At 34.3% G+C, this 16,062-nt stretch overlaps 1 protein-coding gene across 4 annotated transcripts in view; it reads right to left on the reverse strand.

Moving 5' to 3' along the window:
- LOC149572386 (chromatin-remodeling complex subunit) overlaps nt 1-16,062 on the reverse strand; it is a 115,183-nt gene that overhangs the window by 13,128 nt on the left and 85,993 nt on the right. For all 4 annotated transcript variants that reach the window (XM_089813570.1, XM_089813568.1, XM_089813571.1 and 1 more), the window contains 2 exons: nt 12,132-12,360; nt 10,563-10,630 (listed from right to left, as the gene is read on the reverse strand). In XM_089813570.1, coding sequence (XP_089669696.1) covers nt 10,563-10,630; nt 12,132-12,333 — 270 coding nt within the window. In that variant the 5' untranslated portion in view covers nt 12,334-12,360. The remainder of the gene's footprint in view (nt 1-10,562; nt 10,631-12,131; nt 12,361-16,062) is intronic.

The following is a 16,062-nucleotide window of genomic DNA, read 5'->3' on the forward strand; positions in this document are numbered from 1 at the left end:
AATTAGAGATGCATTTGAATTTGAAATGTTCTCCACAATTCGAGATGCAATTGAAATCAACAATACTAGTAGATTATTAACTTTAAAACAAGATCTACTATACATAAAGATGAAAAATGGAGAATCAATCACCTCATATTTTTTAAGAATTTCTGAACTAAAAGATCAACTTGCAACAATGGATAGTCGAGTTGATGACAAAGAACTCAGCATGATAGCACTGAGAGGTCTTCCACTATCATGGGAAACATTTATTCGAGGATTAAGCTCTCGATCCGAACTTCCAAAATTTGATATATTAAAAAAATGAATGCACTCAAGAAAAATCTAGACTAGTCTCAAGAGGACTAAGTACAAATCAAGAGGGAGAGATCCAAGCACTTCATGTAAAATCAAATAAGAAGAGAAAATTCAAACACAACAAAAGGGAGTCTAACAAATCTTACAAGCAACGTGATTGGTCAAAAGTTAGATGTTTTAAATGTGACAAAATTGGTGACCCCCACAAATTCTGTCCTGAGAAGAAAAGAATTCAAGCAGCCTTAGTAGAAATCAAAGAAGAGGGTGAAGAGAAAGAAGGAAGAGAAAACTATGCTTTTTACTTAGCCCTTTCAAGTGAATTAAACTCTAACCACAATACTTGGATCATAGATAGTGGAGCATCTTGACACATTACAGGTTTTAAAGACAAATTTGAAACCTTCTCAGATCAAGCCTCAGAAAAAGTTACTGTTGGAGATAACTCCACTCATCCCATTAAAGTAATTGGTTCCTGTTCAATTCAACTAAATTCAGGAACTACACTACATCTCAAGAATGTTCTATACGTACCAGGAATAAAGAGAAATCTAGTCTCTAATTCTGGTCTTGCTGATCAAGGTTTTAGGATCACATTTCAAGAGGATAGAGTTCTATCTTGGCCCAAGAACTCTAATATTAAGAAAGTCATTTCCATCGAATTTAGAGATGGAAGCCTTTACAAACTCTGTAATAGGCAAAATCTACTAGCTCTTAGTCATGAAACTACAAATTCCACCAAAATTTGGCATAGGAGGTTAGGTCACCTTAACTACCGGGCTTTATCATCCATGGGAAAAATTGTAAAAGGTTTACCTAGCCTAAAAACTGATCATTTAAATATTTGCAAAGGATGTGCCTTAGGCAAAAACACTAAACAATCATTTCCTAAAAGTGATCACAAATCTAAAACCATCCCTGAACTAATCCACACTGATCTTTGCGGTCCTATGTCCGTATCTTCTCTTAATGGATGTTTCTTCTATATAATTTTTATCGATGATTACTCTAGAAGAACCTGGATCTATTTCTTGAAACAAAAGGAATCAACTAAAGTTTTAGCTAAATTCAAAGAGTACAAAGCCTTAGTTGAAAATCAATCAAGAAATAAAATAAAAACCCTAAGATTAGACAATGGAGGTGAATATATTTCTGCTATTTTTTAAAAAATTTGCATTACTCCTAAGATTAAGAGGGAGTTTTCTGTACCTTCTAATCCTCAACAGAATGGAATTGCAGAACGTAAAAACAGATCAATTGTTGAATCAGCCAAAGCAATGATGCATGATCAAAACCTTCATACTTCTTTCTATGCCGAAGCATCTAACACTAAAGTCTCCATACAAAACATATGCCCACACTCAACTTTAGAAAACACCACTCCAGAAGAAGTATTCACTGGCATTAAACATGATCCAAGTCATTTGAGAATATTTGGATGTCCAGTTTATATTCACATACCTAAAGAGAAAAGAACAAAACTAGAACCTTCTGGGAAGAAGGGAATATTTATTGGATATAGTGAAACAACAAAAGGATACAAAATCTTCATTCCAGGACAAAGAATAATTGAAATTAGTGGAGATGTAAAATTTGAAGAAGATATTGCCTTTAAAATTTCTAGAAATAGTGATGAATCCATTACTGAGTTTACTCCTCAAGAAGATCCACAAATAGAAATTGAAAGGGAGAATGATTCTAAACCTTCCTCTTCCACTATATCTATTCATGAAAATTTTGAAAATATCAATAATAAAAAGAGGCGACTTTGGGCTAGGAAAATGATAGAAGAAAATCATGTTGAACCTAATGAAGCAATGCGAGAGAGCAAAAGAACAAGAAATCAATCATGCTATGTTGCATTATTAACTTAACTTATAAAATCATAACCTTCTAGTGTTAAAGAAGCACTTTCAAATCAGTCTTGGAAAGAAGCAATAATTGAAGAATATAACTTTATATTAAAAAATGATGTATGGGATGTTGCACCAAGACCTAAAGACAAATTCAGTTGTTTCTTCCAAATAGCTGTTCAAAATTAAACATGCATCTGATGGCAGCATCGAAAAATACAAAGCCAAGTTTGTAGCACAAAGTTTCTCACAGAAATAAGGCATCGATTATGAGGAAACATTTGCTCCAGTTGCTAGATATACTTCAGTCAGAACCATCTTGGCTATTACAGCATCCAAGGGTTCAATAGATATACTTCAGTCAGAACCAAATGGATGTCAAAATAGCATTCCTTAATGGCGAGATTGAAAAAGAAGTCTATATCAAGCAACTAGAAGGGTTCAATACTCATGACAAAAAAACTCACGTCTATAAGTTAAAGAAAGCACTTTATGGTCTCAAACAAGCTCCCAGAGCTTGGTATGAAAGGATAAACAACTACTTACTACAGTTAGGGTATTACAAAAATGAAGCTGATCCCAACTTATATTTCAAAATAGATGGTGATGATATGATTATTCTTGTGTTATATGTTAATGATCTGTTGATAATAGGTGAGGAATATCTACTAGAGAAATGCAAACAAGAACTCACACCAGAGTTTGAAATGAAAGACTTAAGTCTACTTCACTACTTTCTTGGATTAGAAGTTTGGTAGTAGGATAACTGCATCATTTTGAATTAGGGAAAATATACAGTGGATATCTTAACTAAATTTGGGATGATAGAATGTAAACCTGCAGCTACTCCTATGGAAGTAAATTTACATAAGTTGAAAGATGATGTGATCAAATCAGAACCTACAGATTCTACTTACTACAGGTAGATTATTGGATCTTTAATGTATTTGGTTAATACTCGTCCTAACATATGCTATGCTACTCACACCTTGAGTCAATTTATGTGTGCACCAAAGAAGATACATCTATTTGTAGCTAAATACATTTTGAGATACTTAAGAGGTACTATTGGAATGGGAATCAAATATGAGAAAGTCAACATCGAACTTCATGGATATTAAGATTCCGACTGGGCAGGCAATCCTATAGAACATAAAAGTACTTCTGGATATTGCTTCAATCTAAGATCTGGCATGATTTCTTGCTCTAGCAGAAAATAGACTTCAGTTTCTTTAAGTTCCACCGAAGCTGAATACATCGCATCTTCTTTGGGTGCTAGAGAAGCAGTATGGTTACGAAAGTTGTTGGCAGAGTTGTTTAAAGGATCTTAGAAGCCCACTGTGATAATCAAAGTTCCATCAAGCTTTCAACCAATCTGGTATTCCACAATCACTCCAAACATATTGAAATTCCTTTTCATTACATTCGAGATATGGTGAATCGAAGAATCATTCAATTGGAGTATATCTGTACTAATGAGCAAACAGTTGATACCTTTACCAAGCCTCTTGCTAAAGTGAAGTTGAAATACTTCAGAGAAAAACTTGGTATGATTAATTTGTAATATTGAATATTAAATCAAATTTTAAATTCATGTGTGTTTATGCTTCTATTATTTGTTAGTAGCATCATATGTAATGAAAGGTGATGATCTTTCATGGACATATTTATTCAAGAGGTAATTATTTAGAAGATGACAATCTTGTAAATAATAGGCCTGTTATCATGGACATCTCTAGACATTGTTTCAAACAATTAGAGATCATAGATAACAAACTCATGTTATTATCATGGACATCTCTAGACATTGCCTCGAGCAACTAGAGATCGTGAGTAACAAATTTTCATGGACATCTCTAGACATTGCTTCAAGCAATTAGAGATCATGAAATCTTATGTTATTACTATGGACATCTCTAGACATTGCCTCGAGCAATTAGAGATAATAGGTAACATTCTCATTGTGGATATTGTTTCAGACAATTAGAGATTTTAATATGCATTATGATAAGTGTTCATAATCTTGTGATTCTTGTTATCTGACTTATAACTGTTTCATTGGGTGAAGATTAGATAAAGTGATCAGATTTTCTATACTGAAATTCAAATGGTATTTTACTTCTCCCTTGCTAAAGAGGGAGTGTTAATGATTTAGCATCAGTAGAAATAACTAGTGTTTATCTGATATAATAACTTGTATTTTGATAAACTAATACTGTTACTCACCAAACATGTGTGTGTGTGTGTGCGCGCGCGCGCTTGGATTAATGTATACTCTTAACACAATCTTTGATTGATGCCTATCGGCAGTTTGACTTTATTAATATAACTGCAGTATAACATTTACACTTGTATCGACATGCTAAAAATAATGAATCGACGATTCATTAGTATCAGGTTTGTTAGTTTGTAAAACATACCACCGAAGAGGCATGTCTCTACGTGGCCAAAGGCCACGTAGAGCCATGACTCTATGGTGGTTGTGGCTCTCAAACCTTATATTAAAGGTGAGTAGATTGTTGTGGAAGAATATCAATACATGGCATAATATTCCCAACGATCTGCAGATAAATCAATATTTATATTTTCATTAAATACTGGTTTGCAGGAGCATCAGGACAGTCAACGCACAATTCTCGTTATCAATAATTCACAAGAGATAGGATCAGAACTAATTTAGTCAAACGTCATACTTATTTGGAGCCATACTCTACACTTCTATAATACAAGTAAAGATCATCTATTGTTCCCTCATTTATTGTAATTGTTTTATCTATCACAAGATCAATAAAACTTAACAAATCTGAATGGCACAACCAAGAAATCATAGTGTCCACAGTGACAACTGAATTCGGTTTTCTCAATATCTTCCTCTCTGACCCTGATCTGATGGTAACCAGTCCTCAAATCAATCTTCGAGAAATAGCAAGCTCCATGAAGCTCGTCTATCAACTCATCTATCTGTGGAATAGGATACTTGTTCTTAATAGTCTTCCTATTAAACATCCTGTAGTCAATACACATCCTAAGTGTACCATCCTTTTTCTTCACCAAAACCACTGATGAAGCAAAGGGTGACTTGCTCGGCCTAATGTGCCCCATAGCTAAAAGTTCCTTAATGGTTTTCTCAATCTCATCTTTTAAATGTTTGGGCTGCTGATAAGGAGTGATCATAATAGGTTTCGTGCCCTCATCCAGCTCAATGATGTGCTCAATACCTCTATCAGGAGGTCTACCTAGTGGAATAACACTGAAAACCTTTGCATGTTTGATTCGGAGTTCCTATACATCCAGATGGTAGGGAAAAGCTTGCTGCTCTAACTGTGAAGGGATTAACTTGCACTCAGCAGCCCATTCTACCATATCATGTCGAATCAAACGTTCCATTCTCTGGAGTGAAATTTCTTTTAGATTACTAGCCTTGATGGCTTTAAGAACATGATTTGTGCCATCAATTTTGAATTTCATCTCCATATCACGCAAATTAAGTGTGAACTCTCCTATAGCATGAAGCCACTTCATGCCGAGAACTATATCCATTCCTTCCATGTTCACAACATAAAAATATGCCTTAAACTCAAAATTGTTAAGTTTCAATGGTAAATCAAGAATCATCCTCTCACAGGTGAGAGTTTGAGTGTGACCATCGCCAACCTTCACTCGAATGCCTTCAAACTGCTGAGTTTGAATTCCCCTTTTCTCCACTAACCGTGAATCAATAAAGTTTTGGGTTGCACCTGTGTCCAAAAGAGATATGACTCTTTGACCTACTAGAATCCCACGGAGCTTGAAAGAACCTTCTCTCTGCATGTTGGACATATGAGCTTCCTATAGCTCACTTCCTACTTCAATTTATACCTCATTTTCTAACTTTTCATTTGTGTCATAAATAGCAGCTTGCTGATCAAAAAAATCAGTCAACGTTTCTCCCTCATAAAACCATTCCATGTGTTTGTTTTGCCCTTTAGGCTTGAGGGGTCAGTCATGATTGAAGTCACATGGACCTTTACAATAAAAACAGAGCTTCCTTCTACGTAGATCATTCATTGTGTCTTGATCTAATGGAGCTACAAATCTTTTCTTTTGATCAGCATTATCAGCCTTCTTTGGATAAGATTTGTTCTTTGTGCAGGAGAAAGAAGGTTTGGTGCCGAATTACTTACAAGGTGTAGTGAGCTACATACTGCAAGTTTTCCTCATGGTCTCCTGTAAGGTAGGTGGATCAAATGTCCTTATCCAACCTTTCATGGGCTCAAAAAGACCCTCAATAAACAATATGATCAGCCTTCTCTCTGAAATGCCTATCACCATTACAGATAGTCTTTGGAACTCTCCAATGTATGATTCCAAGCCACCCATTTGTTTTAACTGTGCTAGATCCTTGAAGAACAGTTCAGGATCATGTTTATCAAACCTCTCTACCAATCTATCAGTAAACTCCCAATATGTGGTAATCTGGTCATGGTGAAGAGTAGCCATGCCATGAATCCACCAGTCATGTGCTACGTCATCAAGGTGCAGGGCTGCAAATCTAATAGCATCTTCCTCTGGCATAGGACATAGTGTCAAGAATGTATCCAATTTACTCACCGAGGCACGTGCTGTAACTCTGCCACTGCCATCATAGTTCGCTAAGGTAAGCTTATTGGTAGCCTGCCGTAGATCATTATGTTTGTATCTAGACCCCCTTGTCATTCTTGTTCTTGGTGTGTTCTCTTTTCTGACTCATAAAATGATCAAAGTTAAGATGATCCTTAACTCATGGAGGCATTGCATCCCATTCATCATGCATAGCTAGGATGTTGTCAGCAAAGTTTCCTTCACCACCTACTTCCACCTCCTCTTCCTCCTCAGCGTCATTTCTGAAAAAATTAGGGTGTGTGGCTCTCTCAACCGTGTTTGTTGGAGCAATATACCTGTGATGCTCTCCATGTATGCTACCTTCCTGATCTTGATCAATATTTGGCATCCTCGGAATTGTCAAGTTTTGCACATTGGTGCTCAGTTGCTGAAGGATGTTTGCCACCTATTCTTGACTGGCCAACATTCCCCTCAGTACTTCTCTAGCATCCTTGTCTTTGTCATTAAGACGAGCATCATCATTCCTTTCAGCCATATTATCAAAATCAAAATCCTCTTCCTCTTCGTACAATGGAGGTGCCTAAAAAGGTGCAAAAGTATTCCGCTGATTTCTGGGACCCTTGTGTTTGTAGTGTCTGTCAAACATGTTTTGCTGTGGCCACATAGAAATGTTTTTCCCACAAGCTAGCAGGATTAATAGGCTCTAATACCACTATGATGAGCCCTGCTGGCTCTCAACTCAAACTCCAATAAACTCTTAAGTCTTATTGTGTTATTTTAGTTTTTTAGGGAAAAGTTCTTAGACATAAGAGAAGGGGCGTAACATATAAAAGCTTATAAAATGAAATACAGAGCAATTTCCTATAGAATGGAAATATAGAAGACGTTATTTTATTGAAACAATGAGATCATGAATGATAAACATAGTAGAATGTTTCCAATTTTTTTATTTAAAACAGTAAGCCAACTCGCCTGCCAAGAATGCTGAAAACTGATAGTAAAGGATGCCTGGCCTCCAGATTTAGGTTCTCCTGCCACGAAACTGGATACAAGTCTCTAAAAATACTAGATGCCAAGGATGGAAGTCAAAAGGAAACCAAAAGGAAGGTGTTTCAATCAAACCCTTCACACGCCTCTCTAGAATGCACAATTCCCGTTGCAAGTCGTATGGCCAAGAAGAAGAATGAGTAATAACCTTGCTAGATGCCACTGATCTGAAGAAGAAGGTGCCACAAGGAAGAAACCACTTTCTTATTGCAATCAATAGTAAATCTTTATATAATACTCTGTCTAAATCATGTACAACCTCTGAATGAAGCTCTCAACTGCACTGATTCGATTGATCGTTCACAATCTCAAGAGTGCTCAACATTGAAGAGGTATCGTTCTCCAATGGAAAAAAAAATGCTCAAAATCTTATCACAGGAGAAGCACAGGAAGAAGCCAAAGGCAAAGTCAAAATATTCAAAGATGAATTACTCCTTGCCCAAATGCCCATATATGCCAAAAAAAGGCACGACTTCCAAGAAAGATATGCCACTTTTAATATTTAAATCTTTTAAATTATAATTCAAGTCACTTTCAATAGTTTTTTACTTAAATAAAGTGGGCGCACTTTATTAATTTAAGTGATTAAATATTATATCACTTTTAGACAATACTTAAGTAATTTAAAAAGTATAAAGTCAATTTGACTTTATAATAAAATATTAAGTTAATAAATAGCTTAAATCACTCAAATAGGCATAACTTACACAAATCTTCATAGAATCTCGTGCTGTCAAAAGCTATCCACTCTTGAACTAATAATGGTTGCTGTGAACCAAAATAGGGCTCTAAACACGAGAACAATCCAACTCTCCAGAAAGTACCACTAACCCTCTAACTAATCCAGCTAGCCCACAAGGGTCCAATAAAAGGGCTAACACACTATTCCCAAGAACTGACTAGAGTAGGGACATGACAAAGTTGAATGCCTCTAAAGATTTTTAAATATCAATTAGGGAAGGAGATCAATGTAGAAGATTACTGTGAATTGATTGTGCCAGGCTACGAATTAGATTGGTTTGAGAACACGATAGTCCATAATCTGCATTCGATTATTCCCCTGTCCCTTCTCTTGATCACTTTCTTTGTTAAATCAATCCAATGCATATCTTGTTATCATCACAAAAACCTTCACCATCTTGTTCCTGAGATTTCAAAGGATATATATATTATTTTTACTTCCATCAAATAGTGGGATGGCTGCATCTTTCTCCACTTTGGTTTGAAATTCAAATATCCAATGCATATCTTGTTATCATCACAAAAACCTTCACCATCTTATTCTTGAGATTTCATAGGATATATATATTATTTTTACTTCCATCAAATGGTGGGATGGCTGCATCTCTCTCCACTTTGGTTTGAAATTCAAATAACTAACTTTCATCGACATTAATCAACCTCATAACTTTTAACCTTCATCAATTGGGCAAAGAGGTTTATAATCATGCGTTTTGAATTCTAATCTTAACCTTTTAGACGAGAGGTTAAGGTTAATGATTGGTTTGAAAATACATGTTTTGAAAAATTATCTTAACCTTTTAGATGGAGAGGTTAAGATTTTGATGTGAAACACGTGTTTTGGAATTTTATCTTAACCTTTTTTGAGATGAAGAGGTTAAGATTTCGAACTGAAACACATGTTTTGGAGCCCGAACCCTACCCTCTTTTAAAGGTTAATGGTTAATGATCGAGTGGAAAACACATATTATGGTACCTTCCATTAACCTTAGATAACTTGAGACTCGGGAACCAGAATTCAGAAATTCAAAAGGCAGAACGGAGTTGGGAACAAGCCGAAGATATTTGATATTTGAAGGGCAAAATTGCTTTACAAGTTGACAAGAAGCAACCATTTCAATGCTAAAAACGAGGTGCATTCCAAGAAAAACCATAGTTTAAAAATGGTAAGGATTTTAAAAATTTGGAGCAATTTTGATATCCACGCAACACAAAGAGATATTTTTAATAGGACAGTCCCTATAGATTCAATTTTTAGTTCTGATTTCTATTTGGAACTATATTACTTACAACATATATGACACATAAATTTTATGTGATAATTATTTAAAGGATTATGTCTATTATTACTGTGACATGTAAATAGATATCACTATCATTATTTAAGATTATAGAATTATGTTTATTATAACTACGATATTATTAAGATTATGATTATTATAAGTTAAAAGAGCTTTAGTGAACACACATCATTCCACTCCATCCCTTGGTGCTATTGTTGTTAAATATCTCTCAACATTAATTAGCATAAATCTATGTAAACACCCAAAAGATGACATTATAGGAACACCTATTTTTATTGTTTTCTATTATTTTTTATATGAAAATTTGGTTTTACTACTCTTACGAAAAATATTTCATAAATATAAAAATTTATAATTCATAAATAATTTTTATTTTTACATCATTATTAATATGTATCTTAAGATACTCATATCACGAATTATGACAATTAATTATTATTTATATTATATTTTACTTTTACGCACTGTTCATAATTACATTAAAAGAAGAGTTATTTTACAGTTAGTATATTTGTGAAAAAATAGTTGTATGATCTTAGTTTTGGTTTTTATTATTTTTGTTAACGCAGTTACATCTCACTCCTTGCACTGCAGTTATGCCTCTCAGCATAATAACAATGCCTAGCGAAAGCAACTAAAACTAAATGATGACGATGATGTTTATATGTATCAAAGAGAGAGCTAGCTTACTTCTTTTTTCCAAACATTAGGAGTAAGAGCAAATGGATAAGATACGAACCACAAACCCTGTAATATCACAGTACTTCTTTGCAGGGTACATGGAAGGTGGAGATTCGACATTTAAATCTGCAAACACAAAAGGATAATATGAAGTTAGGAAATGAAGTTGTCCAGATTTATTGCAACCATACCAAAGACTGCATTTCATGGTATGGAATCTTTGAAAATATTCAGCATAAAAAGCATTTAAGCCACAAACAAACAGCTTGTCCATATAGAGAAAGACTCTGGGACTTGGGAGAATGGAAAGTGTTTCCTTAATATTGCACCTGTCCCATATGCTATCTTGCTTATTGCCCTGTTCTTCAAAAATAATTGACTAGAAAGAAATTTGAGATCATGCAACCAAGTTGATTATGCATAACATGACGCTCTACTAAATGTTAATTTCTAGGATCACTGCAAATGTACTAATAATTGCCTTTTTTTATTGATTGTGTTCCAAATGCAAATGTAGGCTTATAAATAAGAGAGGAGACATGCCTCATGAAGAGACATGTCTCTATGGTTAATCATCACTACATAACATATTAATATATTAACCATATAAATAATATTATATTATATAATATGTATAACAACAATATATATATATATATATATATATACACACACAATAATATATATCTGTATTATATACAATAATATCTATTATTAAGATGGATAAGTATATATAGGAAATGATGATTACCAATACGAATATCAGATCGAATCAATCTGACTGAAGCTACAACTTAAACACTAAATTGTTCCACTAGATTCAAATTCCATGGCATATTACAAAAACCTCAAGGGAAGAAAATATCCCAATAAAAATGTTAAAAATCAAAGGGCAATTAATCTAAGATTCAGAAAAGAAAAATTAGTTGCCTACACATAAAAGGAAAATATCTCCTCCTTATCGAAGAAAAAGTGGTTGCCTAAACATGAAAGAACAGCCCCTGGCAGAACATAAACAGATCAACTTCAGTCGCCATGTTTTGGTTTTCATTCCAAGCACATTAGAACCAGCCACCAAAAGCAAAACAACTATTGAAACTTTCGTTAAGCCATGGGTCAAATAAATAAAATAGCTTATGAAATTAAAATTACTAGATATATCATCAAAACAGCCATGGAACTAAAATTGATGTAGGTTAAAACTGAAGAGAAAACAAAAACATTGACCACCAGCAGACCAGCACCAATATAGAATATATCATCCTGGCATAACTCAACCATCAAAATGATTAACAAAAAGTTGTAGCTAGTTAAATATAAATAGAAATAAATAGTCCACTGTCTTGGTCTCCAATTAAAAAAAGAAACAACATTGATACAAAAGAAAAAGTAAAGATCATTGGTTTCACAAGACTCCAAAACATCTTCTCTCCTGTAAACACCAAACTTATATTACAAGCAAAATAACATCTTTGACAAGCACTAAACTGGAAAGTAGCATATGGAGACAATGTAAACCAAAATCAACAAATATACCAAGGTATTTCAATAAAATATACAAAAAAGTCACTGAACTGTAGATATGCTTCCCATCTATATAAGCAAAATACCAAAATATAATGCTTACAATTTGGCTCATCTGCAGGATATAGATGATAGCTTTCGGCCTGAAGTATTTGCTTTAAATGCTTCCAATGTCTTCCCCTTGAATGTCCCTTCGGATACTTCTCTGACATTTGTAGCTCTTTAAATGGTAGAATGGAAGGCAATATGATATCAGCATCCAGGAGTTCTTGCTCTATCCCAACAGAAAAAGGTGCTGCAACCATCTCCTTGGAGTAGGGTGAACTGCCTTTCTGCACACAAGACAATAACTTGTTACTAAATTCAAGGTCTGTCCCTGATCTGTCTATGACTCTATACCTCATAGCTCTCTTGATACAATACACCCTCAACCAACTGTAACAACTGTCTTAAGGAAAAGAACTTAGTTGCCAGTCTGGGACTGGCACTGGGTCCAGGTCCAGGTCCAAGAACTGGAACCCAGTAAAGTGGTATGAAAATAAAACTTTCCTTGGGTAAAGATGTGGCATATTCAGAAATTATAAATATGCTCTACAAAAACCAGATATATGAACAAATCTAAACTGACAAAATCAATCATCTGTAGCCATAAATAGCTCTGCCTATCATTGACTTTAATTAATGATGTCTATTGCTTTCTGTTCAATCTACCATGCATTGTTTGTGATGATGTGATGTTCATATGTTCAAAACACAATTCTAAGCCTAAATGAGTTTACAAATCAAACATTTAAGTTAAAGAAATTTAATATGGCTCCTAATAGTATATGTTCTGAAAGATGTAATATTTCCCATATTATGTTAACTATGCAGATGATTTATTTAGCCAAAAGCTTCTGTCAATTTATTAATTTGACATTTTGCAATTGCTGTAATAAATATTGGAAGTTCAATACATTCATATTTTCTACAACAACAAAAATAAAATTGCATAATATTGATTGTACTTATGATAAAAGTTTCGTTAATGACATAGAATAGAATAACTCTCCTAGTACAGATCAGACTCGAATGTGAGCATATTTTGGTCTTGGTTTGTGTCTGGGCTGCTGGTATGTCCTTGGGTTCGCCCATGGTAATGCCCAAGCTCCTAGGGTCTCTGTGGGTTAAGCACGGCAGAACCACAGAGAACCTGAGCAGCTGGGCAGTACCCTAGGTGAACATAGATTAAAAAAAAGTTTGCATAAGTGAAAATCACAGACTGAGCCATATAATGCAATCACATAATCAAGAAACTTTCTCAACAACTGCCAGATAACAAATGAAACTAAATGTTGCAAAATAAATAACAAGGAAAAGAAAAGCCTCCATAAGATGCAACTGTACAAGTCTAGAGAACCTGGGCAGCTGGGCAGTACCCTAGGCGAACATAGATTAAAAAGAAGTTTGCATAAGTGAAAATCACAGACTGAGCCATATAATGCAATCACATAATCAAGACACTTTCTCAAAAACTGCCAGATAACAAATGAAACTGAATGTTGCAAAATAAATAACAAGGAAAAGAAGCCTCCATAAGATGCAACTGTACAAGTCTAGCCAGAAGATGTCACTCGAATATAATACACATCAGAATGAAACTCTAGATGAAATCTAAGTAAAGAGAAACAATGAAGTTGGCATAGAACACAATCTTCTACTGGGGGTGAATCAATAGAAGATAAAAACTTGTAATCCTCAAAAAATTTGAACTTTTGATGAACTTTATGAAACCGAAAAACTGAAATCTAAAAAGGAATTAAAAATGAAACGAGAGAGAGAGAGAGAGAGAGAGAGAGAGAGAGAGAGAGAGCCACACAATAAAGAGGCAATGCACAAGAATTACGTGGATACGTAGATACAAAAATTACGTAGATACAAAGTTTTAGAACACCAACCACAAAGATTCCCCAAATCCCTTAGAAAGCACCCTTTCAACATCCACTTAACAACTAGACCACCGCCAGTTTTAAGAATGCCATAATAACAAATTACAGCTAATTTGCAACTCTAAAATTTCTCTTATTTGGAACACGTAAACAAGCAAATATAATCTGAATATAAACAGACTTCGAATATCTGCAAGAATCTCTCTGCAAACTAGATATATAACCAATATACATTTGCAAATATAAACTGATTGCTTTTCACTGTTATAAAGCTTCTATCAGCAAACTTTGACAACTTGTCTTCACTCTTTCAAAAGACTTATAACAAAATTCAAAACACTGCAATACCTGAGCTAAAACACAACTAAATTTGTTGCCAGATGCTTACCTTGAATTTTGGAAGGCCCAAATATTTTAAATTCCAAGTAAATTTCCCTCTGTGAACAAAGGTTTAAAAAAAATATCTTAACTCACTTTTTCAACCTAAAACCTCAAGTTTCACGCTTCTCAAACATAAACCTTAACTTCCACACTTTTACAACCTTAAACCTTAACTTTTGCAGTTTTGGAGCTTCAAAAACTTTCACGCAAAATCTCTCCCAAGCCAACCTTCCACACCTTTTGGCTCCAAACTCAAATTTTGCATTTTGAGAGGCCCAAACCTTAACTTATGTGTCTTTTCTTCCTAAACCCTAACTTCCATGCCTAAAAGCTAAAAATTTTAACTTCCACGCATGATAATCCAAAAACTTAACTTTCGCCTTTGAAAGTTGAAATTTCTAAATTTAACGTTTTGAATTCTTGATTTCAAGAACTTGTAACCACTTTTCAACTACTTTCAAGAAAATGCAATTAGCAGATGTAAAATAAAGATTCAGCTGCAAGGTGGATATGGTTATGGTGAAAATTTCTATATAGGTTTTGACATTGAATTAGATTCTGCAAGCTACAATCAGGCAGTCATTTATTGCAGAGGCCCAATGCCTGCAGGGATGACAACAGTACCAATGATGCTGCTGGATGGATGTGTTGGAAAAAGTTGCAATTTTAATATATAAGTAATTTTTTTTGCAAATATTGCAACTTTGATCAATTTTGGGTTTTAGATAATATTTGATTTTCCTTCCTATAAAGTTAGGATTTTGACGTTTATTTTGTAAAAATTAGATTTGGTTGTAAAAGCATGAATAAATTTCATGCGCCATCTTGGTTACTAACTTGAAAAATTAGCTATGACGAGATCTTTAAATACAAAAGATACATGCGAAGGGGAAGACTTTTTGGCAGAGGGGGAAAAAGTTGCAGAAATTCTTACAGAAATTTGTGGCTTTATATTATGGACAGAAGGATTTTTAAAATCATAATATTTCAAGAAAATCAGGAAAATACATTTTCGATTGTGTGTTCTAAAAGTATTCATCTTGTTATTCTTACTAATCTCTCGTATGTCAAATTAGTAATCTCTCTACGTATTTGTGTAAGTTGTAACCCACTAATAATATGTATGATTAATGTAATGAAACACAAACAAGTTCTAGTGTCTCAGTCTGAATGTGTTCATTTAGTTTTATCTCATTGTACGTTGTGATTTGTCACCCTTCTTTCATTCTCATTGCATGTGAGACCAAACATCATTATGAAGCTCCCCCCCACCTCCCCTTTTGCAATTGCTATCACTCATGAAGTCCTATTTGGTATTCATATGTCTACATTTAGTGTTTTTAAAATATGCTTTCTTTAGCTTTATCTTTCTTCCTTTCAGGTGAAAAGTACACAAAAACAACAAATAAACCCCACCATAGAGGAAGCTGCCCTCTCAAATGCAGAGGAAGATTGCAATCTATGATTTAATTACAACCTCTCCAGTTGTTGGTACAGTTGTCATTGCTCACAATGCAAACAGAGTCAATTTTGAAGAAGTACTCACTTTGTGTTCAAATTACAACCTCTCCAACTATTGGCACAATTGTCACTGCTCATAGGGCAAGCAGGGTCAATTTTGAAGAAGTAGTCGCGGTGATGAATTTCTTTAGGAATAGAATCTTGGCAACTCTGCTGCTGAATTGAAATACCAGTGTGTTTTAGTCTTCTAAACGTACCTTCCCT

Source organism: Cupressus sempervirens, chromosome 2, assembly GCF_028749045.1.
Source record: "Cupressus sempervirens isolate cs-2001-9-10 chromosome 2, ASM2874904v1, whole genome shotgun sequence".
NCBI lineage: Eukaryota > Viridiplantae > Streptophyta > Pinopsida > Cupressales > Cupressaceae > Cupressus > Cupressus sempervirens.